The sequence below is a fragment of the Ochotona curzoniae genome, unplaced genomic scaffold, assembly GCF_017591425.1.
Source record: "Ochotona curzoniae isolate NIBS_2020 unplaced genomic scaffold, NIBS_Ocur_1.0 contig_3190, whole genome shotgun sequence".
Classification (NCBI taxonomy): domain Eukaryota; kingdom Metazoa; phylum Chordata; class Mammalia; order Lagomorpha; family Ochotonidae; genus Ochotona; species Ochotona curzoniae.
Window position 1 is genome coordinate 2,630,030 of NW_024465751.1, and position 26,435 is coordinate 2,656,464.

General features: G+C 45.1%; 1 protein-coding gene across 1 annotated transcript in view; it reads left to right on the forward strand.

Moving 5' to 3' along the window:
• The window catches only part of KCNQ3 (potassium voltage-gated channel subfamily Q member 3), a 271,638-nt gene that overhangs the window by 229,460 nt on the left and 15,743 nt on the right, over positions 1 to 26,435 (forward strand). Inside the window, exons 4-9 of the mRNA XM_040979448.1 lie at positions 775 to 947; positions 5,237 to 5,392; positions 6,727 to 6,837; positions 8,645 to 8,740; positions 10,360 to 10,454; positions 17,434 to 17,460. Of these exons, the coding sequence (XP_040835382.1) occupies positions 775 to 947; positions 5,237 to 5,392; positions 6,727 to 6,837; positions 8,645 to 8,740; positions 10,360 to 10,454; positions 17,434 to 17,460 (658 nt within the window). The remainder of the gene's footprint in view (positions 1 to 774; positions 948 to 5,236; positions 5,393 to 6,726; positions 6,838 to 8,644; positions 8,741 to 10,359; positions 10,455 to 17,433; positions 17,461 to 26,435) is intronic.

Below are 26,435 nucleotides of genomic sequence, written 5' to 3' on the forward strand. Positions count from 1 at the left end.
TACAGGACAGTGGGGACATAACTGATAGGGACTGGATGCTGCTGAAAGGAACAGGGAAGAGACCAAGTCCCCTCTTTTACATCCTTGACTGTTTCATTAGCCAGCATATCTCTCTCCGAACCACAATGGTGGACATTTCCACATCATCTCCCAATACCAGCATTCCATCTGGTGGGTTGCTTTTGTGTCTTTTCCAGTCTACCCCAACGTGTTCTCTAAACCTTGAAGAAGTCACTGGAGTGGTGCTTCTCAGAAGTTAGAGCCATTCACAGCCCAAAAGTGTTTCTCAGCCATCAGGGGATAATAACCCAAGGAGTGTACCCCATCTTTCAAATGGATGGGTTTTGTGAGGTGTTCTGCCTGCAGCTCAAATGACAGCCGCGACCTTGACATCAGCCCTTTTCTTGTTCTCCATATTTTCTGGGGGATATCCTGATTCCCTCTGTGTCTGGGGGAATCCCAGAAGCCATGGAGAATCACTTTTCTGGGATCTAGAACCAGCATTGCAGTTTTCAGCCTCACATTCCATCCCAACTCTCAGCCTCTTCCAACTTGTTGTGTTGGGAAGACACTTATACTCAGAGCTTTACTTCATCTGTCATAACAAAAGAATCCTACTTGTGACATGTGGGATGTCAAAATCCAGTGCAACAATGCCTAGATTGGCTGCTGCTTGGCACCTGTCTGTCCACTGCAGGTGGCCCTGTGATGATACCATTGCCTTCTCCTGACCTCTTCCCTCTCCTCTGCTGCTCTCTCTGTGTCCTTTCCCAGACATCTTTGTGCTGATTGCTTCTGTGCCGGTGGTTGCAGTGGGAAACCAGGGCAATGTCTTGGCCACGTCCCTGCGAAGCTTGCGTTTCCTGCAGATCCTGCGCATGCTGCGGATGGACCGGAGGGGCGGCACCTGGAAGCTCCTGGGCTCAGCCATCTGCGCACACAGTAAAGTGAGTGTCACCTGTGGGCTTCTCAACCACCCATGCCCTTCCATGGCACACCCTACCACGCACATCAGAAGGAATCCATTCTTCTGCCCCTAGTCATGACAGAAAACCGGGAGAGGAAGCAGTGCCTTAACAGGTGTAGAATCAGGGAGAGCTGAGCTTTGGTCTCAGCTCCACTGTTTGCTCTCCTTTTGCCAAGTCACTCAACCCTCTTTTGACTTCAGCTTCCTTGCTTTTTACTTCTGAAATTGTGTTATCAACACCTATTCCTCCACATAGCCAAGAGAACAAAGTGACCTCATGCAAGGCACTGTGCAGTGGGAGGGAATAATACAGACCTTTTGAATCCAAGCTCTACCAATGTAACTAAGGAAACTCATTGTAACTCCTGTAGGTCTTGGTTCCTGCATTTCTGAAGTGAGAATAAAAAGGGTTACTTTGAGGGTAAGCTGGATTGAGACATGAAGAGCCCGTAGAGTACACCCAGCTTGTAGAAATCATTTGGTTACTTATGTGAAGCCCAGAGAGCGGCACTTACGAGCTAATGCTTCATCCAGACCAGCTACCTCCATGAGTCAAGCATCACTTACCCCATTACCCTGACATGAAAGCACTCACTTAAAAGAGGAGGTGTCCCGCCCAAGTTCACAAACTGTGAGGTGGCCCCTTGTTTAGTGGTTGGCTGTTGACTTCAGCAGTGTTCACCTCTCCAAGTAATGCCTGGAACTAGGATGGGGGGACTCAGTTAAGCCCCCTTCAAGAGTCCCATGTGGTTGTGCAGATATAGGGTTCAAATAGCTGGAATCCAAGGTTATTGCACAATGAGGGATTGTGTTACAGGCACAGAGTAAAGGCGACCTTCCTCTCACAGGAATATGTCCTTGTGCCAGCTTTGGTGGACAACATGGATTGCTGTTGGTGCCCTGTCCAGTTCTCTTTTCCTGGGAACCCTGTGGCCACTTCCTCAACAGTCATTTGCAGATAAACCACATGTGCTTGAATCACTGTCTTGATCTGGGCGTCTGGGAAGCAGTACTGAGGCAGTGAGCCTGGGCAGTTTAACATTAAGGAGTTTAAGCATTTTCCTACCTAGTGTTGCTATGACCACAAACTCTTCCACTGGAAAGCTCCTGAATACAAGCATACAACTCCTAGCTTCTACATCCCGAGTTAACATTCAGATACACGGGGGGTGGTTTCCTGTGCGATGACATGGTATAGTGACATTCAGTGAGCTTCAGAGTCAGACAGTAAGTGACAGGGTTCAAAATGTACTTGACGTGCTTTGCAGCTGGAAGACCAGGATGTCTCTGTATTTGTGAGCTTCCCCAATGGTAAAAGGAGAGTCTTCTGACTGCATTTAAGGGCATAGTGGCCCGTAGGTACTTATTAACAGTATGTTTATCATTCTGACCATTCTCTTCACAAATCATGCAAATGAATGTATAAATTAAGTGGAATAAAATCACAAAATACCAAGGAATTCTTATTACCTGTCTGCACCACCTCTTTCTGCAGAATTCACACAATCGAGGCTTTACCGAATTCCATCTTCCTTCTAACCCTTTAGTTTCTCTCTATCACAGGACACTTTACAGCTCCCCTTAGGTAAAATATGACCTTGTTGTTAATAGAGCTGAGCTGACTCATAGCACAGGTTTTCCTTCCTACCACAACAGACCCCTGCACCTGCTGCCTTTTTTTTAAAAACAATGTGCTGATCAGCATGTGCTGGTTTTCTGTGCAGTAATTCCTCAGGGAAGCTGGTCTCTCATGCAGCAGGCTGGTAACCAAGACAGGGACTGCTCCCCAGAGCTGGAAACAGCTCTAGACAGCTCTTGCTTAACTCCAGGGTCTGTATTGCGAGTGCCCATCAAGTCCTCACAGCTCTCTGGAGCTCAGAAGAACTATTTCCCCTGAGAGGGTCACCATGGCATTGTGGTGAGCAGGCATGTACCAGTTCATATCTTCCTTTCTGCATTATGTTCTGGACTGAGCCCTATATTCACTTCCTTCAGGCATCAGAGGTGGAAAATGAGAGGTCTGTGACCTACGGGGACAGACACTGAAAGCTTCTGCTGCTGCTCATTAGGGTGGACCCAGCTCTGCTCCAAGAATGAGGAAGCTGTGCCACTCAGCACAAAACACTGAGGTCTCCCACAGAGAGTGTCTGATGTGTGCTCGCTGAGCCATGTCTGTCTTGAAGATGAGGCCTTGAGTCATCGAGGCAGGGCAGAAGGGCCCGGCCCATCCTGCAGAAGGGATTTAAAGCACAAGAAGGGAGTTGCTCCCATCATTCCACATACTACCTTGGCTCCCAACCCCTTAGGCATAGCTTCACATGTGGAAGACTCAGTGGACATTGAAGTATCACTGTGGTTCTGGGATGCACTTGTGGGCAGAAGACAGATACATCCAGGATTGCCTTGGATTTCCTTTCAGAAGGCTGCAGAGCACAGAACTGGGGCCTATTTTTTCATTCCTCATTGGTGATTGTTTCAAGTTCTCTTATTAATCCAACACAGCCAGTTTTCCTGTGCACACATCAATACCGAGAGGTTTCCTGGGGTCACAGCCAGATGAGGTTTCTGATTCTCACTTGGAGACCACAGGGGGTGAAGAAGTATTTAAGCACTGAGACCACACTCCACAAGGCAAGAAGCCCATGCTCAGCCAGCCCCTGGGGAAGGACTATCCTGTTCCTATCCATTCCTCTCAGACTCCCTGCTTGTCTGCCCCCATCCCCCAATCCCTGCCACGGAGAATGGCTGGCCAGTTTGCCCATGCTGACTGAGCTACCTTCACTCTGTGCTGTGACCAGGTGCACCTGAGCACAATGATGTCTCAGAGAGCTGGACTAGCAGGAAAAGAGTGAAGTTCTAAAGGTTCTACAGGTGAACTCCATCCTGGGAAGATAAATCCTGCAAAGTCTGAAGAGAACATTCTGTGGTCTTATGAAGAGAGGGTCCCATCAAGAGAAAGTAGTTCAGGCCACAGGATCCACATGGACCCTCGCACGGAGGGAGACAAGAAGCAACCGACTGGTTCAGAAAGCATGTGGACTTGAGCAACTGAGTTATCTGTGATGACTCTGCAAGAAGAGCCACTCTTATCCCTAGACTGTGGTCTAGAAACTTGACCATCTTTGCACCCAACCTACCATTCTTGCCCTTGACACTGACGTTAAAGAAAAGTGAAGGGCATTAAAGATGAAAGGAACATTAGAAATTTCCTCTATCAGGATGGCAAAACTTCAGTGATAGGCTGATCTAGGCTTTCTCTCTGTACCATTCTTACTAGTTGGTACCATTTTTTAAACCAACTTCCTGGGGCAGCAGTTGTGACACAGTAGGCAAAACTAGTACCTGCAGTGCTGATCTCCCAGCATTGTGCCGATTTGAGTCCCAGCTGTATTGCTTCAGATTTGGCTCCCTGATACTGTGCTGGGAAAGCAGCCTAAGATGGACCAAGGGTTTGGATCCCTTCCTGCATCTACATGGAAGACCCAGGATGGAATCCTAGGCTCCCGGCTTCAGCTAGGCCCAGTCCCATCCATTGCAACCATTTGCGGTATGAACAAGCGGATTGGAGCTCACTCTCTCCCCTTTCTATTTCTTCCTCTCTTTATGATTCTTTCAAATAAATCAACAAATCCTTAAGAAAAAGTAAATTCCACTGTTACTTGGTGGCATGTCCTATTGTGTAACCTAATACCTTTGAAATCATAGGCTTGGTGTTAAGCTTATTTCAGCCATGTTCCAAGTTGGCATGTGACTGTGCAACAGACACTATTTAACTGCCACCCCCTGATGTGTATGACACTTTCAGGAACTCTGAAGTGTGGTCTCTTCATTTCCCAACTGGGAACGTGAGGCTGGGCCTCCTGGGTGGGGAAGCCGAGGAGGTAGATCACATAGGAAATTGATGACATAGCTAGATCGTTGCCCACAGCTCTGCTTTGTGCCATGCCCGCTCTCCAATGCCGTTTATTTCCTGTAGCACAGAGCTTTATTCTTGCTCTGCGTAGCCCAGTGTGCAGTTGACTCCCTGAGGCATTGTCCTGGAACCTCCTGAGGTCACAGGGAGCCAGAAAGCCCCCTCCTCTCCTCAAGCAACTCACTTTCTGGGTTAATTATCATTATAGACAATAACTCTCTTGCAGATCCCATTTGACAGTGCTGGGGATGAGGTTCAGAGGAGGGGGTTCATGGTCTCCTGGAACAGAGCTGGCGAACCTGCCTGCAAACTTTACCCCATGAAATGCCAACCATCCTACCCATTTCCTCTTTCAGGAACTCATCACTGCCTGGTACATCGGCTTCCTAACACTCATCCTTTCTTCGTTTCTTGTCTACCTGGTGGAGAAGGATGTGCCCGAAGTGGATGCCCAGGGAAAGGAGATGAAAGAGGAGTTTGAGACCTATGCTGATGCCCTGTGGTGGGGGCTGGTGAGTCTCCCTCCCCTCTCCACCCGACACCAGCCCTGTGGGGACTGACAGTACAGAGACATGGCCTGGGCACCCTTCACTCAGACTGAGGAGCCAGCCGCTGCCTTCTCTGAATGTGTCCTGATGACTGGAGACACTCCTCACAGGAAGGGCTGTTGAAATGGAATTTTCCATGGTACTTTCAGGAAGTCAGGACTTAGGACATGCCTTTGCTCGACGTTGCTTGGGATGCTGCCATCCCCTGTCAAAGTGCCTAGCTTTGATTCCCAGCTCCACTCCCGGATTTCAACTTCTTGCTGATGCCTTACCCTAGGAGGCAGCAGATATGGCTTCAGTGATCACAGCAGACCCGGGTTACATTTCTCACTCCTGAACATCTGGTGCATGAACTCACAGATGGAAGTTTTCTCTCCCTCTCTTTCCTTCTACCTCTCACATATATAAAAATGTTAAAATCATTTTTTTTTTACCAAGGAAGTCAGGCCTTACAATTTTCTGTGTGCTCCTCAGGGGATCTTGGCTGTTAGCAATGCCATGCAGGGGCCAGCAGACATCATGGCAGGTACATGTGAATGCACAAAGATATCGTGCGGGTGTACACAGGTGTACACAGATTTGAAGGCCCACATAGAAGTGGAGCTCAACAAGGGCACACTGTGCCCAAACAGCAGTTACCAAGTGCTTCTGTTTCCAGAGAATCACTGTGGGCACTCTACATGTGTATACTTTAAACTCAGCCCTGCCATTAGCTGCTTTGAAAAATGTGGAAACTGAGGCATGAAGAAATTGACTAATTCCAAGATTCTCAGTCGCTTCTTATTTGGCTCGTGATTTGAAGATCAGTCGGTCCCCAAGGGCTGTATGGGGAACTACTCACTCGGGTAACCTGGCTTCCATGTGCTGCTACACCTGTAAAGTGTGCATTGACAATATAAGCTGGTAAACACACAGGTATACCATTTACCAGAATAAGCACACATAATGTTAGCCCTGCACATGGATCCACAGCACATCCAAATCCACAGGCACATTCACTCAAGAAGGTAGCTGTACACAAAATCACATATTCACAAATAGACACACGGATGCACATGTACACACACCTACATTGTGTGTAATGACTGAGATATCAGTTGACTGATTCGTTAGAGGTAGGGAGGCCTTAGCTCCCTAACAGGCTGCAGTGTGAAGTCAGTCCCACAAGTTGCTCGGGTGTTTTGTGCCCTGTCTGTCCCGGGGCCCTGGTGAGAATAGGTCCAGAAGCCTCATGATGGAGCTCACACGTGGTAGCATGGAGTTCCCTCTTCCTGAGGTGTTGGTCTTTTCCTGTGCAGATCACGCTGGCCACCATTGGCTATGGAGACAAGACTCCAAAGACGTGGGAAGGCCGTCTGATTGCTGCCACCTTCTCCTTAATTGGCGTCTCCTTTTTTGCCCTTCCAGCAGTAAGTAACATCCACGTTTCCCCCCTGGGCAGACAGGCAAGACCTGTCCCCTTTTGTCCCAGCTGCTCCCTCCAGCCTGCTCTTCATGCTTTCACCCCATAAATCCCACCCTGCCTACTCACCAGCCGTCCCCTGAAGCCGTGTCAGGATGGTTCAGGCCAGCCCTTCCTTTGCTTTCTAGGTTGTCCTCTGTGGCTGTGCCTGTGGCTCCCTCCTCTGGCTGTAGCTTTGTAAAGGCATTTAGGGCTTGTACTGGATTACACATTTCTCTCTCTGTCTCTCCTCCAGGGGGCTGGGATGATGTCTGTTTTTTCTGCCTTGTTTTTTTTTTTAAAATGCTTCGAATATCACTTAATAGTTGTACATATTTATGGGGCACATTGTAAATCATACAAGGCGTACCAATCAAATCTGCATTGCTTACTACCTTCCAGTTCATTAAACACGCAGTATGTTTTTGTGAACTGTAGCTACTCCTCTGTCCTGTACGATACTAGAACTTTCCCCTTCTAACTGAATTTTGGGACTTATTATTCAACACCCCCACCTCTCCATCTTCCCCTTCTCCCACTGTTCCCAGCCCCTAGTAATCAGTACTGTACATTCGGAAGTTTTTAGCTTCTACCTGTGTGATATGTCTCTGGATTACCCAACACCACGTTCTCCAGTTCCAACCTTTTTGCCACAAGTGAAGAATTTCACCCATGATTTCCCAGCACTGACCACAGCACAAGGCTCTTCTTTGCCCTATCACTCATGGGTTTATGTAAAAATTGCACTTACCCAAAGGAACTTTTAGAAGATTTAATGAAACAACCTCCCCAAAGCCCGCTACTACAGATGTCTAGTAGTAACAGTAAACCTATGGCATTTATTGACTTGCTCTGTGCCTTTTACCTATGTTGCCTCATTTAATCTTCATGATGACACTAGTTGGCTGCTGTACTTAGTTTGTTTTCCAGATGAGTAGACTAAGACTTAATTGGGTTTGTAACTTTCCCAGTCACAAGGCTCTGTGGCTGTGGAGCCAGGGATCTGTCAGGCTCTGAAGACTAGCCCTGGGCGTGAAGCTGGCAAAAGGTCTTTGAAAACCATCCCTCTCCGCTCCCTGCATCTCCCATTCTTCCATGGCGATGTTCTTTCTCCACTGGCAGCCTTGCCTTGGTTTCTTGTTGTTCTGATCTTTTGGGCCATGGGCAGATGATCTTCCTTCCTGGTTTTTGTGTTTTTTTTGTCTGTTTGTGTGTTTGTTTTTTTACCAGTGAAGCAGATGAGGAATGTAGAGGTGCCTCAGCTCTCAATCACTCAGCTCTCATTCGTATTGAAAACTGTGGGTTTCTATCTGTGTGCAAAGCAGACATCAAAACCATCACAAGTCAGGGAAGACTCTGACTTCAGTTGACGCCTCCAATGACAGTTCAAGGAGTTAAAGTACTTTTCAAATCCATTTTGCATTTGCAAGCATCTGTTCAGTTTCATCCCTCACTAGGTAGTTCCTGTGTTAGCTTATTTTTGTCTTAACAGAAGTAGGAGTCAGGTCTTAGGGCCTCACTGCCCCATGGCAGGAAGGAGAGGGAGTCTGGATAACAGGCCCACCCTCGGTCGTATAGCTAAACATGGCATTATGTTTGGAACCAGCCTTGCTAAGTTGAAACCTTGTTTGCCTTAGTCAAATACACTGTTCCCTTTTCCCTACTCTGTGCAGTGCCCTTGCTGGGCTACACAGCATGCTGATCCAGCTGTTCGTGCACGAGGAGAACCAAGGGAGCACACTGGGACTGACCACTGGCTTAACTTCTCCTTCCAGGGCATCCTGGGCTCAGGGCTGGCTCTCAAGGTACAGGAGCAGCATCGTCAGAAACACTTTGAGAAAAGGAGGAAGCCAGCAGCTGAGCTCATCCAGGTCTGTGTGCCGGGAACGGACTGAAGTGTGTGTGTGTGTCAGGGTGGGGAGAATCCACTCATATATATATGCCCCCAGAGAAAGAAGACACACCGCACTCAAGACATGAACAGGACCAGGATGCTGTGTGTTCATTCACTCCCGGGCAGGAAAGCAACAGGTCGTCTTGCTCATGCCCACTTGTAGGTGAATGGCCATGGTCATTACCATCATGATCTGTATACCTCCTCTCTGTGTGAACTAAGAATGACAGTTCTACCCAATTCCCATGCAACTTCTAAGCCAAACAAGAAATAGACAATTGATGGGGTCAACCTATTAGCTTGTTTACTGATGATGTTAGTAGCGAATCTGACTCAGTCTTGGGATTGCACAAGGCTTCCTTCTACTGGTTTTCATACAAGACTTGACTTCAGGGACACTTGCATTCCAGGGGCTTATATATTTGGGAGCAAGAACTGGCTCCCTCACAATCTGCTAGGATAGAGAGACCTAAGAAAAGGCAGAAGAGCTTGCTTTACATGTGCAAAATAAACAATGAACCACCTCACCCATTTGTCATGCCCAGTAAACAACCATGAGCCAGGAGAAGTTGGATACCTACCAACTTTCCAGCTCTTCCTACTGCCCTGGTTCTGGGTGAGGGGGTGGGGATTACAGTGAGAGATGGTAAGGGCAGAAGTGTACTCTTATACTTCAAAGGAAGGTTCTGCTTCATGACCTATGGCCGTTGGGAGTTGCAAACTTGGCCAGTCATACAGTAGTGTCCCAGCCATGGCTACCGCAATTCTCAGGAGATGGGCACACACCTGTGAACTTGCTTCTAGTTGTAACAAGTGTTCCTGTGGGACTGTTGTGTCTACAATAGGACATTGTGTGATGTCATCTTATATCATGTGATTTCTCTGTCAATTCCCCTCTCTAAGTATCTGCCCCATTATTTTGGCAAGCTAGAAAATACCAGAGCATTCCATGATTTCTAGAAAATCTTAGTACCCAGATTTTCACTGGACTCTTGTCTCCTACCCAGGAGTGGCACAAAAAAAAATCCTACTTGTTTTCTTATCTATCTGTTAGAACTGAGAGGTCTCAGCGAACCCTCTATAAAGAGTGGCCCCTATTTCCTTCAGGGATTCTGTACCTTCTGTGCTTCCTCTAACATATCTGTTATAGGAGTAAGATGGTCAGATGTTTATTTTTCTAAAGGGAATTACTGAATCCAGGAATGTTGTGGCTTATAGGATGCTCAAATTCTTAAATCAGGAACCTACAAATTGCTTCAATGCCATGGGATTTTATCTGTGTCTGTGTGTGTATATATATATACACAGGATGATGCAATCAAGCATGTTGAGCACCCACACAAAACAAGGATGCAGATCCTCAGTCCAGGCGCTAACAACTCCACATCCAGAGACAAGTTCAGCGCCCAAGCCATTTTCAGCTACCATATATAAATTTATATATATATATATATATATATATATATATATATATAAATTGCTTCAATGCCATGGGATTTTATCTGTGTCTGTGTGTAAATATATATATATATATATATATTTGTGGGAACATGCCAGAAGACACTGGATCACCACTGTCATCCCACTCTTTCTCAGGCTGCATGGAGATATTATGCTACCAACCCCAACAGGATGGACCTGGTGGCTACATGGAGGTTCTATGAATCCGTTGTCTCTTTCCCATTCTTCAGGTAAGTGACAACTCTAGAATGTTCAGACTCTGGGTCACCATCCTTTTGCGTTGATCACTGGACATTTTTCTTGGCAGTGGCTTCCTTTGGAGGCTGCCCATTAAAATAACCTAAGAGCTAAAGGGATCTTAGTGTATAAGCTGTATTACAGCGAGATCAAGTCAGAACCCCTACACCTGGGCCCAGGCAACACAAATTTTTTTTATAAAGATTATTGACTTGAAATGCTGAGCAACATGAACAAGAGAGAGAACCACAGAAAGAGAGAGAAATCTCTGTTACTATTGATTTTACAAATGGCCTCAGCAGCCAGGATTACACCAAGTTGAAGCCTGGAACCACAGCCAGGTCTCTCACATGTATGGCAGGAGTCCAGTTGCTTGAGCCATCACCCACTGCCTACTCCGGTGCATTTGCAGGGAACTGAATTACAAATGGGAGAGCCAGGACTCTAACCAGTAGTAATTTGGGATGATGGAATTGCAAGTGGTGGTTTTACCTGATTCATACAACACTGGTCCCAGTAGCAGTAATTTGAATCCCCCTCCCAATACAATGCCTGGTGTCACCAGCCAGGGACAGCCTGTTGAACAGTGTGGAAATGAATGACTGATAGGAAAGGTCTCCTTATTTTAGGATGAGAACCAGGGTGCTGAGGATTAGTTAGCTGTCCTGGCATGGCATTGTGAATCAGAAGTGCTGTTTCATGGTCTCAGAGGTAGGATATTGAATTAAAACCTCAAAGGAAAATAGGAATCTCTTTCCCATGGACAGCATGTGGAAAAGAAAGAAGGGAAATTATTTTTGTTAAATATTCAGTGTGTTTCAGGCTTCAAGTTCCTGTTTCTGTAGGGGTACCATGGGAGAGAAAACAGAAATGTTCAAAAGCTAAGATGAGTTAGATTCAAGGGGAACTGTTGACATGCAGAACCAGGGTCAAGCTTCAGCAGTCTGGGTGGAGGTTTGGAGGGAAAGGCATCTTGAAGGGAAGTCCCATGATTCTGACACAGTGGCCCGCAGTGCACCTGAGCCTGAGTGGGAGAGGCATTCCCAGCTTCCCGTGCAGATGCATGAGCTGAAGCTTTGAGATTCTGAACACTTCTCCCGGAGTCAGCTGAGGTCTGCAACTCCTCTGGTCTTTTGCAGGTCTTGGGTTTCCAGTATACACTGACCGTCAGGTTTTAGGTACTGTGGTAGTGATCCTGTGCTCTAATTTCTTATGTTTGTGGCCAAAAATTCTGGACTTCTACAGCATTAGCTTGGAAAGAAAAAGAGAGACACAATTAGCTTTGCACTGAAGCTGGAACCAGCTCAGAAGCATATCTCCGATGTGTACCTGTCATGAATGTGACCCAGTACTGGAGGGTGGCTTCTTCCATTCTAGCCTCTGCTGGACCTGTGCCCAGTCTGAGCTCTGCCTCAGTTTATGTCTTCACCCTCAACATTGGTTTAGGGTAGGGAAATAAGGAAATGCAAGATATTTGAGTTCCATTGGATCATTTCCCTGCAAAAACCCTCCCGGTGGGTGACCATGGCCAAGAAGAAAATCAGAGATGTAACCTAAACCTCAGTTTAAGGGCCCTGTAAGATCAGCTCCTTCTGACTGCTACACACACACACACACACACACACACACACACACACACACACACACACACACACACACACACACACACACACACACACACACACACACACACACACACACACACACACACACACACACACACACACACACACACACACACACACACACACACACACACACACACACACACACACACCCGCCCCGCCCCACCTCACCCAACCTCTCCACATCCTACCTGCTTTCTCCACTCAGGAGATTCTAGTAACAGGTACTACTTTATATTCAGGTAATTGCGTTCATCTGGGTTGTTTGTTTGAGCTCTTTGTATACACTAAACACTGAGTCAAACCAGGAAGGGACAAAGGAGACCTAAAAAACTTGGATTCTTAAAGCAATGAGAAGCCAAGTGAACCAGGGAACAACATGATCAGATCTGTGTCTCATGAAGAGGACAACAAGGAGTGGTAGAGCAAGTCAGACCCAAGATGCAAGGATGTCAGCTAGCACACAGTGGCAGAGTGCAGGGATAAGGATAAGCTCCCAGAGCAAGGCAGAATCAGCAAGAAGAGACAGTAAAGGGAGAAGTTCAATGACCAGAAGCTTGATAAGCCAGTAACTTTTGGAGGAGATAGATGAGAGAAACCAAAGCTTTAGTAAATAAATTCATGATAAAATGTAGGTTGATTTGCCTACTCAGAAGATGATATACATGGTTCATTCTGGTTCTCAAATTCCAGCATCACTTAACCGTTTATAGTTTTAGATAACATAGTCTTCTTAGAATGGGCAGGTAGCTTCCTCTCAAGAGAGTGACCTTGAATGTAAAAACAAGAACGTGTGCAAACACAGTGATTGCAGAACCAAGATGAGTTTTGTTTGCTGTGCATCCCAGGGTCTTGGCAATGAGCCCATTCTTTTGAGCTGATTTATTATAAATAGGCATTGTCCTAGCTGTCAGAGTCTTGGAGGAGTACATTGTGCTGCAGACAGCTGCTGTGATATGGGAATGGCTTTTAAACTAAGAGGGAACATTTCCTTCTTCCTTTCATTTTCAAGGACAAAATAGAAAGTCACTTGAGAAATTCTTTTAGAAACCTTTATGAAACAAGGCAGTCCTTTGGGAGAGGAATGTCCCGAGTTCCAACCCACCCATATACTAATGACCCCAAATGTGTGTCCTCAATTGTCCTCTAAAATTTTTACCTGCCAGTTTGTTTTTAAATAATGGCTGTATTCAGATATATTTCACAACCAATAAGAGAATTTTATGAATCATAAAAGATACATCTTCCAGTGTTAATGATTTGTTGGTTTTGAGTCTATTGACAAATTTTATCATCAATTATCAGTCTAATTTCAGAAAAAAAAAAAGGCATTGCTCCAGAAGGAGGCCATTCACTTAGGAGCAGTTACTCCTGGCTTTGTCTTCCGTGGCCCTTGCAACCACTCATGTAATTTTGGTTGTTCATGTGCCTATCATAAATATTTCGCACAATAACAAAATCATGTAATTATTGCATTTGTGTATGCTTAGTATTTTCATATTTCACTCATGTAGATCATTGTACCAGAACATTATTCCTTTTCATGATACAAAAACATCCCATTATATAGACCCTAGCTCATGTCTGTTCATGAGCTAAGGGACGACTGGGTTGTTTCTGTCTTTTGGTTATCGCGACTGCTGCTGCTGTCAACATGTTCTGTGGACACGTTTCATACGGCCGTGATGTCTACCCAGCATTTGAATTGTTGACTCTCTATTTTGCCTTTAGAAGATGTACTGCTTGGTTGCTTAAATGTAACCATGGAACTCAGTTGAGCTTGATCCTTTTTGCAGTGTAAGCTGGATAGATGGTGGCCACTGCCCACTTGTTATTGAGCATTTGATTATTCCTATGAAATAGAGCAACTCTGGTTTAATTTTAATTTTAGTAGCCATATTTAAGAATAGTCTTTGTGGTACAGAGGGTTGAGCCAACACTTAGGATGCCTAAATCCTGTATCAGAGTACCTTGGATCCAATTCTGCCTCTGCTTGCTTTCTGTTTTCCTGCTAATGCATATTCTTGCAGGTAGCAGATGATAACTCAGGGTCTTTGGTTCTAGCCTCTTACACATTGAGTGGCTGGCTCCCAACTTCTTCTGGCCCAGTCCTGGTTGTCGGCGGGCATTTTGTCAGTGACTAGCAGCACTCATGTCCACTCTTTTATATTCTTCCCCCTCATAAATAAAAAACTGTATAATCTATATAGCTATATGTGACTAATGACTGCAACATAGTGCTGGAATTATTAAATAATTGGAACTGAAATGGAGGTAAGACAGGCTCAAGGCATGGAATTTACTTGTCCAAGGGCAGTTATAGTTCTGGGTAACCAGAACTTATTCCTTCTGTGAGCAGGGTCAGATGCATAGAGTTGGAGGGAAAGAACTATACTCATAATAATTCTATATGACAAAATAACATTGGATCTGTTTTCCTAAGTGTTATTCCATATTTAGACAAGATCAGGCACATTCAGGGTGGTATGGCCATAGACATTATTCCATATTTAGATGGTAAATACTAGTAACTCAAATTTTCATAGCCCAATTTAAATGTATATGTATACATATGTGTGTGTATTTGAAAGAGTTAGAGAAGGAAAGGCAGAGATCTCCCATCTACTCATTCACTTCCCAGCAGGCCACAATGGCCATGGCTGAGCGACGCCTGAGTCAGGAGTCAGGAGCTTCTTCGATGTTTCTTGTGTGGGTTGCAGGGGACCAAACCATTGGACCTTCTCCTACTCCTTTTCCAAGGTAATTGACAATGAGCTGCATTGGAAGTTGAGCAGCCAGGGTTTGAACTGGCACGCGTATGGGATGCTGACATCACAGGTGGCACCTTTACCTGCTGTGTCACAGTGCTGATCCCTTATTACCCCATTTTACAGGTGAAGAATCAGAATGCCGTTGATTAATTAGTCTTGGCTAATATTATCTCCCTAGCAAATGAAGGAGCAAAGATTGGAACCCAGGCAGTCTGCCAGTACATATTCTATTACATTTCTAGGAAGAAAATATTATTTGGGGAAAAATTCAGTAAACTAAGATGAGACAAAGATAATTGGATATTAATACCTATTTCTGAAGATTGGTACTGTGAGGTCAAATTAAACAAAGTGTGTGAAAGTGTTTTATTACTTGGCCCATAGCGAGTGTTCAGTTTGTGCTGGCTGAATCTAGGCTGGGAGAAGTATCCACATGACAGCATAGAGAGATGAAGGGAAAAGGAATATATTGAATTCCTAAATTATAGTCCTGGGAAACCACTGTTAGTGACCACAGAACTAGAACACTGTCCAGATTGTGGTTAAAAGCCTCTTATTCATTCATTGTCTTCATCTGGAAAACTATTTACTGTGTTTATTAGATTTTGTGCTGGGTCTCTAACAGTGAATGTGTCAGGGTCAGCTGCCCCAGTTTGAGGAACAAAAGAGGGATGTGCCCTGTGGACATTATTACTTGGAGTCTGTCAGGACTTTGCCTAGAGTAATCTCAGTGGAGCATGGGGCATAAAAGCCAGACACGTGCAATTAAGCAAGAAGAGGAAATGAGCAAGAGAGATGGCAAGCTCACATGGCAGCTAGTGTGGCTTATGGTGCCAAGCATTCTTTCTTTGGTGGGGAAGCCAGCAGCAAAGGGCAAACGTAAAGGCAGTGGTAGAGGGGAGGCACTAGAAGAGATCATGGGACCCTGAACAGGTCTCAACTGGCCTTTGTCATGAGCATGGACCCTTCATTTATTGACACAGACTCCCTGCCAGGAGGGTGGGGCTGAATGTAGGAGTCAGTTGACTTCATGGTTGGATCACAGAGCAAGTCTCAGAAGTCAAGGTCAATAACAGTAGAGGTCAAGAAGAGTAGGGGAATGTGTAAGTCTGAGGCTAAAGGAGGTGGCTTGAAGTGGTTGTCATGGAGACGGAGCTGGGCGTGGAAAGCAGCATCTCTAATTGTTTTAGTTTTGCTCCTTAGCTCACTTCCTTCATTCTCCCTTTTTCCACTTTATTACCTTCCCTACTCCTGCAGGAGTTAGCTTTGTGTCCAAGGGGGATATGTGGCATGGCAGTTACACTGGAGCTGGGTGGTGTACTGACCGTGAGATGGGTATGCCCTTTGCCTGCTCTGTCATGCTTCCTTCTATTCTCTACTTACGCCTCTCACTTCTGGGTCCCATGATAAGTCAGCATATTTGTCTTTTCATCATTTTGTCCACATTCCCCATGTGCTGGGATCTAAAAGCTGAAATTCTAGAGCTGAAAAGCAGAAACAGGCTCTGCTCTCCAGCAGCTCATAGGCTGCTGATCTGATCGGTAATCACAGGGGACCAACTCCACATGCAAACAGATTTCCTTGGTCCCCATTCTAGGGAGTTAGGGTGAAAACCAACTTATACCCCTAAGGAAAAACCCCAGGTAGAACTTTCCAGGTGAGTAAGGCTGCTCCAGTCAAAGGGAAGGAGGGGATTCTTACAAGGAACAGACCCTAAGCAAAGGTTCAGTGTCATGAGAATGTGCCTGGTGCCTATGTAACACCCTTGTAGTTAGGAGGGAGAGCTCTACGGCCAGATTGTTTAAGCTTGGATCCTGAAATCTTGAGCCATTTAGTTGACTTCCCTGTGTCTTGATTTCCTCATCAGATAAATGAGATAGTGGTACTTTGTTGTGAGCACTAGATGAATGCATCACACAAAGATTAAAATAGGACTGAGCTGGAGTGGGAGTTGGACATACCAGCAGAGACATTGATCTGCTTTACATGTCTGGTGCCTGGGTTTGAATTCTGGCTTCTGCTCCCAATTCCAGTCTTCTGGTAATGTGAACCGAACAGTGAACGTGACAGTAGCTGGGCTCCTGCACCCACGTTGGAGACCTGCACTGAGTTCCTGCCTCTTAGCTATTGCAGGTGTTTGGCAAGAGGGAAGCAGCAGCAGCTCTATGCCTTTAAACTGAAAGCAAATCATGTCTACCTGGTAATAACTGTTCAGTAAGTTACAGGCGGTGGCAGTGTTGACTGTGATGACTGCTGCACTGTGACACTCTTGGTTCCCTCATCTGTACGTGTCAGTAGACAGATCTCCTGGTACTAGTACATAGTAGGTGCTCAGAAAACATTGTGTGGGTGAGCAAACGAACGGTAGCTTAGGAGAACCTTGAGAGCTCAGCCAAATGGCAACAGTCCAGATCTGGGGTATGGCTGGAGACTCCCACTTCGTACCTTAGCCACCCCATCACTCATAATCTTATCCCAGAGTCATGTTCAAAGGGAAACTTCAGGGCAAACTTGGCACGAATGCAATCATGCTGTTTGTTTATGCTTTCTTTCCCCCCTTGCTTTTCTCCTTCTAGGAAAGAACAGCTGGAAGCAGCAGCCAGGTAAGTCTGTGGTTTTGAATCCCTTTCCTCTCACCCAAATGTTGGGTTCAAGGGCCCAGGTGGCCATGCTGGTGACTGGATAGACTCTGCAGGGTCACAATAGTTGCTGACTAGCATGTCCCTCTGCCATTTCCAAGGTAACTAAAGAGGAAACGTTAACAGTAGTCATTACCATGAGTGTCTGCCCTGGGCCAGGACCTGAGGTGACTTATCTGTGCAGGAGTGCATTGGATGCCAGAGACGTTGAGTCATTCCACTCCGATTAAGAGTGCATGAGGTAGGAGACCAAAATTCAGTCAGATCTCAACACACAGATTTTATTTCTACTACATGCTATTTCGTTTGCTTCTTGGGCTCACAGATGACACTTGAAAAAGTGAACAGATTATAAAGTATTACCCCCACAGCTGTGATGATCTCCCAGACAACCAGAGTCACTGCAGGGTACGGAAAGACTTCCAAGCTGTGGGCATTTTTATAGTCCTCCCATCTGCTTTCTCTTTAGAAGATGTCACAGTGTCAGGAAAAGAGGACTCTGGCCCGGATTGTAAGGGAAGATGAGTTCTTGAAAAGAGCTATTTAAATTACTTAGATATCTATAAATAGAAATGTACATATATACATATAGGGAGCTTTATGTGTTCCTGGACTACTATTTCTGTGGACAAACCACTTATGGTCCCTGAGTCCAACTAATGTTTCTAGAGCCAACAGAACTTGCACAGAGAAAGTAATGGGATCCCAGACTCATAGAGCAGCAACCTCTTGAGACCAGGGGCACTTGGGTGCTAAGCCAAGCCCTCTTGTGTATGGTTCATGATAGAGGGCCTGCACATAGAACCCCTTAGAAGAAACACTTGCTAGCAGTACCAGTTTACTCCCATGTGGGAGATGGTCTCTACGTCTCTTTCATGTGCTCTCAAACAGACTGAGCGTGGCTTCTCTGGAGGGATTGTAGCGAGGGCCGGATCATTAGTGACAGCCGGGGAGGACAGTAGTGGGTGGCTGTATGCAGCTCATGGCTCACAGAGGCAAGGCGCAAAGACAGATCTCAGGGTCTCTTTTAGATGATTTTAGAGGGACTGAGCCCTTGAGAGGGCACAGGGTCATTCCAAGTCATGCAGCCCTTGAGTATCAGGGACCAAAAATCCCAATATGATGTTCCATGCAGTCTAAATCACGTTGGTGCTGGCTCTGCCTGTGAGTTATGAAACTTACGTTTTGAGTCATTTGTATACAGATTTGAACAGAATTCAGCCGAAGTGGAATGAACTCATGGCTCCTCCCCTTACCTGCAAGGAATGCGTTCTGAAACTCCCAGTGGATGCCTGAACCTGTAGATAGTACAGAACCCAGATATCCAGTTTTTTCTAATGTGTGCATACCTATTAAGTTTAATTTATAAATGAGACCCAATGGGAGGTTAGCAGCAACTAACAGCTAGATCAGTATAATAAAAGTTATGTGAATAGCATCTGTCCCTCTAAAACTATCTTGAAATGTTCATTTTCAGTTAAAGAATTTGCATCTTTTCTTTGATATATCTGGATTTACAGCATCACTATTTTTGTACTTTGGGATATTATTAAGTACAATACAGTTTGCTTGAACTCAGTAATTGCTACAGTAATCGAGATGACTGCTTAGTAACAGGTGGTTTATACAGCGTGCACAACTATAGGCAAAGGTATGCTTCTTATCCGAGCAAGGACAGAGGGGGCATAAGATTTCATTAGTCAGAATTGCAAGCAATTTTAGTTTTCTACATTGTTTCTGCAATTATGATGTAATTTTTTTGGAGAATGGTTGACTGTAGGTAAGTGGAGCCACAGAGTTGAGGGGTGAAGAAGCACAAACAAGGAAGATTATTGCATCACTGTTCAATGGAGTCAGTATTTCTGACGTAATGAGGGCTCACACAGAGGCATTTTGAGGTTTTCCCGGTAATGTTTCTACAGAGGAGTTCTCTAAAATCTACCTATGTGTGCCCCTTTCAACACCCCCCAACTCTGTCAAGGCTTCAGAAGAAAAATGCATTCCATTTCTCAGGGTTAGTGTTACTGGGTGGCTGTTACTCATCTTCCTCCAAGAAGGGGAACAAGGTTAGTTGTATAAGTCCCTGAGTCTCCCACATCCAGGATTTGAAAAGCAGGCGAGTGGGGCTGGTGATTGGCAGGTCGGATGGCAGGTGCAATTGCAGCTGCACAGCCTAAAGGAAGGGAACAAGATCTGGAGAGCAGATGAGGGAATTGTCAACAGAGAATCAGCTCCTTTACCCGAGAAGGCAGGGAGCAAGGGCACCACAGACTGGCCAGCGTGCCAGGGCATCAATAGTCACATCAAGCTGATGGTGCTCCAGTCTCAATTCATAAATAAATAGCATCAGGTTTGGAATTTATCTTGCTGTTTTCTTCTAGATAGTTCACAATCTACTTGTCAGCCTAATTTAACAGACTCTGGAACTGTGTAGTAGGTTAAAAAAAAAGAACTTTTTAGTCAGCTTATAGCAAAGAGCTCAAGGCCATGGCTGCTTATAAAACCACTGCTTTATAGGGGCTATTTTATGTAAACTTGAGTAACAAACTGAGCTGAAGTACAATGGCTGGGGGTTGGCTTTGTTCAATGCACTTCCTTCTCCAAAAGTTGAACAGAAAAAAGTGTTCCAGTTCCCACTGTGTCCTCACTAGAAATCAAACACTTTCCATCTGTCATCTTGGTTCTCAGGTGGATCCTGCCCCATCACTGTGCCCTTACTTTGGACCCGTAACTTCCTTATAATGCATTTACATATTCGTATGAGTATTAGAGTGCTTCAGAAAGCTCATAGAAAAATTGCACTCAGAGGTGAAATCCATTCAATTTCCATAGTAAACCTTTCCAGGAACTCTGACAACCTCTTATGTGTATATTTTTCTGTAATTTATATTTAGCACACCTTTAGACTTGTCTCTTCCCTGGACTATGCACTGGTGGGAACAATAAAGACACCCATGGGAGACAATACTTGCTGTGTGAATGTGTGAGTAGCCTAGTGGAAGGAGGTCTTTCCTTCATTCAAAGGAAGCACCACAGGCAAACAGCCATTGTGGGCCTTTCCTGGGCCTTTCACCCCCAGGCCGATTCCCCTGTTGCCCTGCTCTCCTTGAGCACAGAGTCAGCTTGGTTCATCCAACAGACACATGATTTTAGCACCTGTTTTCTCCTGGCCAGGAGCTGTTTTTTCACATCTTTCTGTCTCTCACTCCTTTACTTCCCTTGGGACTCTGTCTAATGCATACTCTTAGAAAACTCCTTCCCTGGTCCTACATCAGTGCCTCTCTACATCCCTATGGACCTGCTTCAGCTTTCCTGTTAGCACCGACAATGGCCTACTACAAATTTGCTTCTCATCTGCCTTCTCTCACCCTGCTAGGCTGACTGCTTCTGAGGCATCTAAGTGCAGAACACTGTGGTCCTTAGAACAGAAGCTGATGCATAGTCACCTTTCTGTGGATAACTTACTGAAGCAGTAGGTGGATGGGTGGAAGGTAGCATGAATGGATAATTGAACATATTCTTTATTATTCAAATATCATAAACATTGGTGTATAAGGAAATTGCAAAGGCTCCCATAGATGCCTGTTAGAGAGGAATCCTTAGATGCCAGGGAGTCTTTGGGGATTTTCTGTCTTCGTTTCTCATCTCTACTTCTCTCTGTGTGATGATTCTACTGTTTCCACTTTCTCCATACTGATGAAGCTACGGATGCAACAAAAGACCAGAATGAAATATGTCCTCCCTTTTCCTTTCCACTTATGCTTCATCTGATGTCAGTATGAAAATTCCCAGGGGTTGTGTGGATCGTCCTCTTTTGAGATACATCCCCTGAGCAGTGTCTGCAGCTGGCAGAGCAAGGCTACTGCCCCTCCTCTGGGCTCTGTCCCCGCCTGTCCCAGCAGGTGAAGGTGGGCTTACGGTGCTGTGATATCCTTCCTCAGGATCATTTAAGTGTGTGGCATAAGTATCTGAAGACAATAAGGTCCTCTCACACACAAAAAAGTAAAACATTTGCGGATGAAACACAGAAGAAACTGAAGAAAACAACAGTTGTCCACCACAGGCATAAAGTCTCCCAGCAAATGTTCGCGTTCCTAATAATAATACTGCCTTGCAGAGCATCTGCCAGAGACCATATTAAAAATAAGAGGTATTTTTTTAAAATCCATTGAAAAAAATGTTTAATATTAGGGTCATCATTTTGAGTATCGCCTACTCAGTTGGTGTACAACAATGCTAACAACTACAGGTATCTTTTTGACAGAAACTAGTCGTTTGACTACTCAAAACAAGTAGCTATTTTGATGACAACTGCTTTCTTGACCTCAATTGTTACTTCATATTTTTGAACAGCTCAAGCTCACAGCAGCCTTCAGAAAAATTTGTGTAGATATCTTTGAAAAGGGATGAAATTTGTCAACAGGCACTTTGAACTCCAACCACGTGATTATATCCCCCCTAGCACAGAGTTGTCAGACTCAAGAGAGGATTACCCTTCCTGTTAAAGAATTCAGGTATAGTAACTATGACACATAAAGGATACTTCCTGTTTTCCAGGAGTAGTTCTAAGCACATCTAATCCTATAGCCAGCCTTTGAGGTAGGGGTAGCTTTACTATGCATTTGATAGATGAGCAATTGAGGTTTAAATAGGTGAGTGACTTACAGCTAGAAAGGAGCAAGCACAGGACTTGGGTCCTTTTGATCCAGCTTTGTAGCTCAGGGTCCCACACACTGTGTCAGTTGGAAACAGCCGCCTAATCAGTCATTGCCGTTGTCCCCTTTGCTTGTTTAGCTTTCTTCTACCCTTTCTTGGCTCATGTAGCTGAGTCGCTGCCATGGGAGGAGGTTATGACAGCGTGGAGGGCACAGAGCCACAATCTGCTGTGGAGAGAAGCAGTTTGGGTTAGCTGCTGTGATTCACACTTTACCTTCTGCGTGTGGCAGAAGCCACATGAAATCCATCTCAGTCATGGAAGACATTGGCAGTAAACCACCTCCCATGCTCTAGTATAATTGACTGCTAGAGATTAAACAGGAGTTTGGAAATCAATTTATCCAAACCCCTAATTTTGCTAATGAGAATATTGTTGCCCAGATCCAAACAAGAGCTAACAGGACCCCATGGCTATGAGTATTTCCCCAGTCATGCAGATGCTGTGGCGTGCCCCAGGCTGTGTAACAACAGAGATGCAGAGGTGGGATTTGGACTCATTTTGCCTAACCTCAGAGTGGTCCCTGACATTTCTGAAGTCTTGGCTTCAACTCTCATTTGAGAATAATGGAGGAGAATGCACAGACTGAATTAGAAACTGACTGAGGCATCAGAAAAAATCAAAATATAGGTTATGTTTTTCAGCTTTGCGGGGGTGATAATGAACTTCATTAACCCTGCCCACCAAGTCCAACCTTGGGAGCAGACCCTCTTCCAGAGGCACATTGGGACCTGACTGCTCGTGTTAGAGATAAAGAGCTGTAGGAAGAAGACCTTGTGTGCTTGCATGGACTCTGGTGTGTAACATGGGTTCCCTCTCCCCATCAATCAAGCCACTTTCCTCCTCCAAAAGATTTAGCTGCTTCCTCCCAACTCTCTCTCGTAAGAGTGAAAGTTCTACCTTTGTGATTGCAAACATATGGAAGAGCGTGGTCCTTTCTGTGTTCCATGAAGTCTTCTCTCCATCCGTGGGTACCACATACCTTAGAACCTAAGAATGGTTGCAGCTCTGTGATGTGATCCCATCTGTTTAAAATCAGCGACTTCCCATCCACTAAGCCCTTATGTGCTGCATTAGCTTCCTAGATCAGCTATAACCAGTTACCAACAATAGACATTTACTCTCAGCAGTTCTGGGGACCATGTCACCAGTCAAGGTATCAGCTGGACCACACTCCCTGCCAAGACTGTAGGTTCTGGCAGTTACTGGAAAGCCCAGGGAGTGGGATTTGAACCTGTGTCTGCCTGGTCCCCACCAGATCTGTGGTCATTTTTCCTCTTTAACCTGGGAGAAGAATTAGAAGATAGTTATAGTAATAGGGATTGGGAACACACTCCAGAGCTAGACTTTCAGGCATCAAAGCCTGGATCCCACTAACCTGCTGTGTGCCATAAGGAAATTTGCACAACCTCACTGGTTCCCTACATCTTTTCCTGTGGGGTAGATATGTTAGCAGTATGGACCTCATGGGCTCCTTGGATGAAATCCGCAGTACCAAGGAAAGAGCCCAGTCTGTAGTAAATGCCCAGTGGAGGTTAGTGATGGTCAGCTAATATGCTAGTCAGACTTGAGGTCTGGTTGCATGGAGAAAATAATTCTTTGAAGAGTCAAAAGATGAAAATATGTTGCTCTTCACTCTTGTGGCAGGATGTATCTGTGTCTTCAAAGTTGCACACACCCTGGAATTGTGCTCAGATTCTCAGACTCACTGGATCAAATCAGAAAGGCAGCTTTGTTCAGCAGAACTAGCTTTGCAAACTGCCCAAGTGAGAGCACCAGATTAACACAGAAAGGTTGTTTCAAAAGTGGGATGCTGTTCCTTCTGGCCCAGCAGGCAACCCAATCACTAGCCTGCCATCCTCCCTACCATATTCTCCCTTCCCCTCTCATGGCCAGTCCCTTGGGAACCACCTGTCACCAGAACCCAAATCTTGCAACATGAGCCGGCTAAGGTTGGACTAGATCTCCAAGTCACTCCAGGTCCTAGGCAGAATGAGTTCAAATCAACAGTAGCAGAATTAGACCTATGTTGTTTTTTTTGTATTAGGCACTATAAGTTACAGTTTAATAATGTTGGTTATGTGGCCTTGGGCACATTATTTGATCTCTGTGTGCTCTTTTGCTCACCGACAGAATGGCTGGGATAGGAGTACTACCTCCTAAGCTGTTGTAAGGATTAGATGTTTGGGCTAAAGTCTGCTCCATTACTGGTAGTACAGAAGGGTCTGTTTTTATTATTGTCCCCATTATTATTGTGATTTGATAGGTTTTCAGATTAATCTAGATTTGAATCTTGTCTTTGAAATACTCTTCCTGTCTCCTTTTCTACTGTTCTTCCTTTCATCGTGCCTTCTCCTACCTACACAAGAAGTGCTAGGAGCCCTAGAGATCCCTAAAGAACTGTAACTTACAGTCTAGTGGTGTGGGGTGAGTGTGTCTCCAACAAAGGAACCTTGTAGTTGGGCAGACACCAAGGCAGGGGGAGCAGGCACAAAGGAAATGCGAAGTCTGCCTGGAACTAGAAGTTGGAAGAGAAGCTACTGAGGACTGCCTTTGGTTTTAATCTTCAGGACTCTCTTCATTCAGCTAATGGGATTAAACATCCTCATTTTACTCCTCCCCTCTTTGAGAGAACAGCAAGTGTCTGGGCCCAAGTTCTTTCCAAAGACCACTTGGTTCTGCATTAAATATCCATTAAAATGTCACCTCACTAGGTCAACTAAACTATGTCATGCACATATTCTGTGGAAGACACACAAAAAAACCCTACATAAACAATCTATTTCTCTATAGAGCAGTCTGTTTTGTAGTTTAATAAAATATAGTGAGATTGTTCTAGAAAAAAATACAATGGAACATGTTCAGATATTGAAAAAATGATAGGAACTGGCTTTTGTGATTATGGGGGTGGAGGAATCCCATAATCTGCTTGCGGAATGCAGACCCAGGAAACCCAGTGGTGTAAATCAGAGTTGAAGGGAACTGGAGGTGATGGATGGATGAGTGGAGGAAGTACTGCCAGTATGATTTGGAGAATCTGAAACCTGGAGAACCCAGAGCACTAATGTGGGTAGTAAAAGACACACAGCCCAGCTCAAGCAAAGGAAGCAGTTTCTCTTCCTCAGCTTTCTGTTCTGCTCTCGCCTTCGGTGGATTGCGGATGCCGATCCACGCTGGTGAAGTGATCTGCCAAAGCACCTTCCTGAACATACCTACAAGTAACATCTTACTATCAGAGCATTCTTAGCCAAATCAAGTTGACATTTAAAATTAACCATCACACAAATGATGTGTACTTTTTGGTTCCCCTAGCCTTACCATTGGCAGTATAAAAAGTGTGAAAAAAAAAATCTGATATCACTGATACTGCTAAGGAAGCCCTTCAGTTCCAGACCCTACTAGCCCCTTTGTAGTTCCCATCATCCCATTTTCCATGAATCTTTATCATTGTGTTAGAAAATAACAGGGGAAATGGCTGTTTGACTCATGGCTTTCATCAGGAAGAAAAATTGGGCATCAGCTTCCAAAAGCTTTGGCATATTGCAGGTGCCAGATGTTTGTTACCTGTATGCCTTCCTTTTCTGTATAGAATTTGGTGCCAGTGAGTCTCTGAAAGGAAGGCTACAGATCTTATGTTATTTTACACCCTTTCCATGTGGGAAGATGAAAGGACGAAAGAATGAACAAGAAAAGGAATCATTGTAGCCTAAAATTCTAAAAGTGGGATTGACTCCTCTATTATGATGGTATAAACTGAGTAACCATACCAAGAGAACAAGACACATTACTCCCTCAAGATACTCCTATTTGCAGTGACATCCTCCTCCTATCCATCATTGAAGCATCCATATATACAAGACCATCCTGTGCACCAAGGCCTTTAACATGTATGACTAACTATGAGCGGCAGACACGGTCCCCAACTGACGGCTTGATCAGGATACTTCTCAGTTGTCTTTCTAGAAACAGTAACATGCAAATCTTAACGTCTGATTTCTTTACTCATTATTCCAGTTTTGCTCAAAAGATGGAGACAGTGGCAGCCATGCGTGGAGTCAACACCAGAAGTCGTTCCTTTCCTGTCTGCCTGCTGGTCCCCTAGGATTCATCAAAAAACCATTGCTGTTCAACTCCAGAATGGGTCTCACAATTCTAGTCTCTTCCTCCTTCCCCATGCAAACACTGTTGCCCAAACCATCAGCAGATGGTGACTTTGGTGGATCTC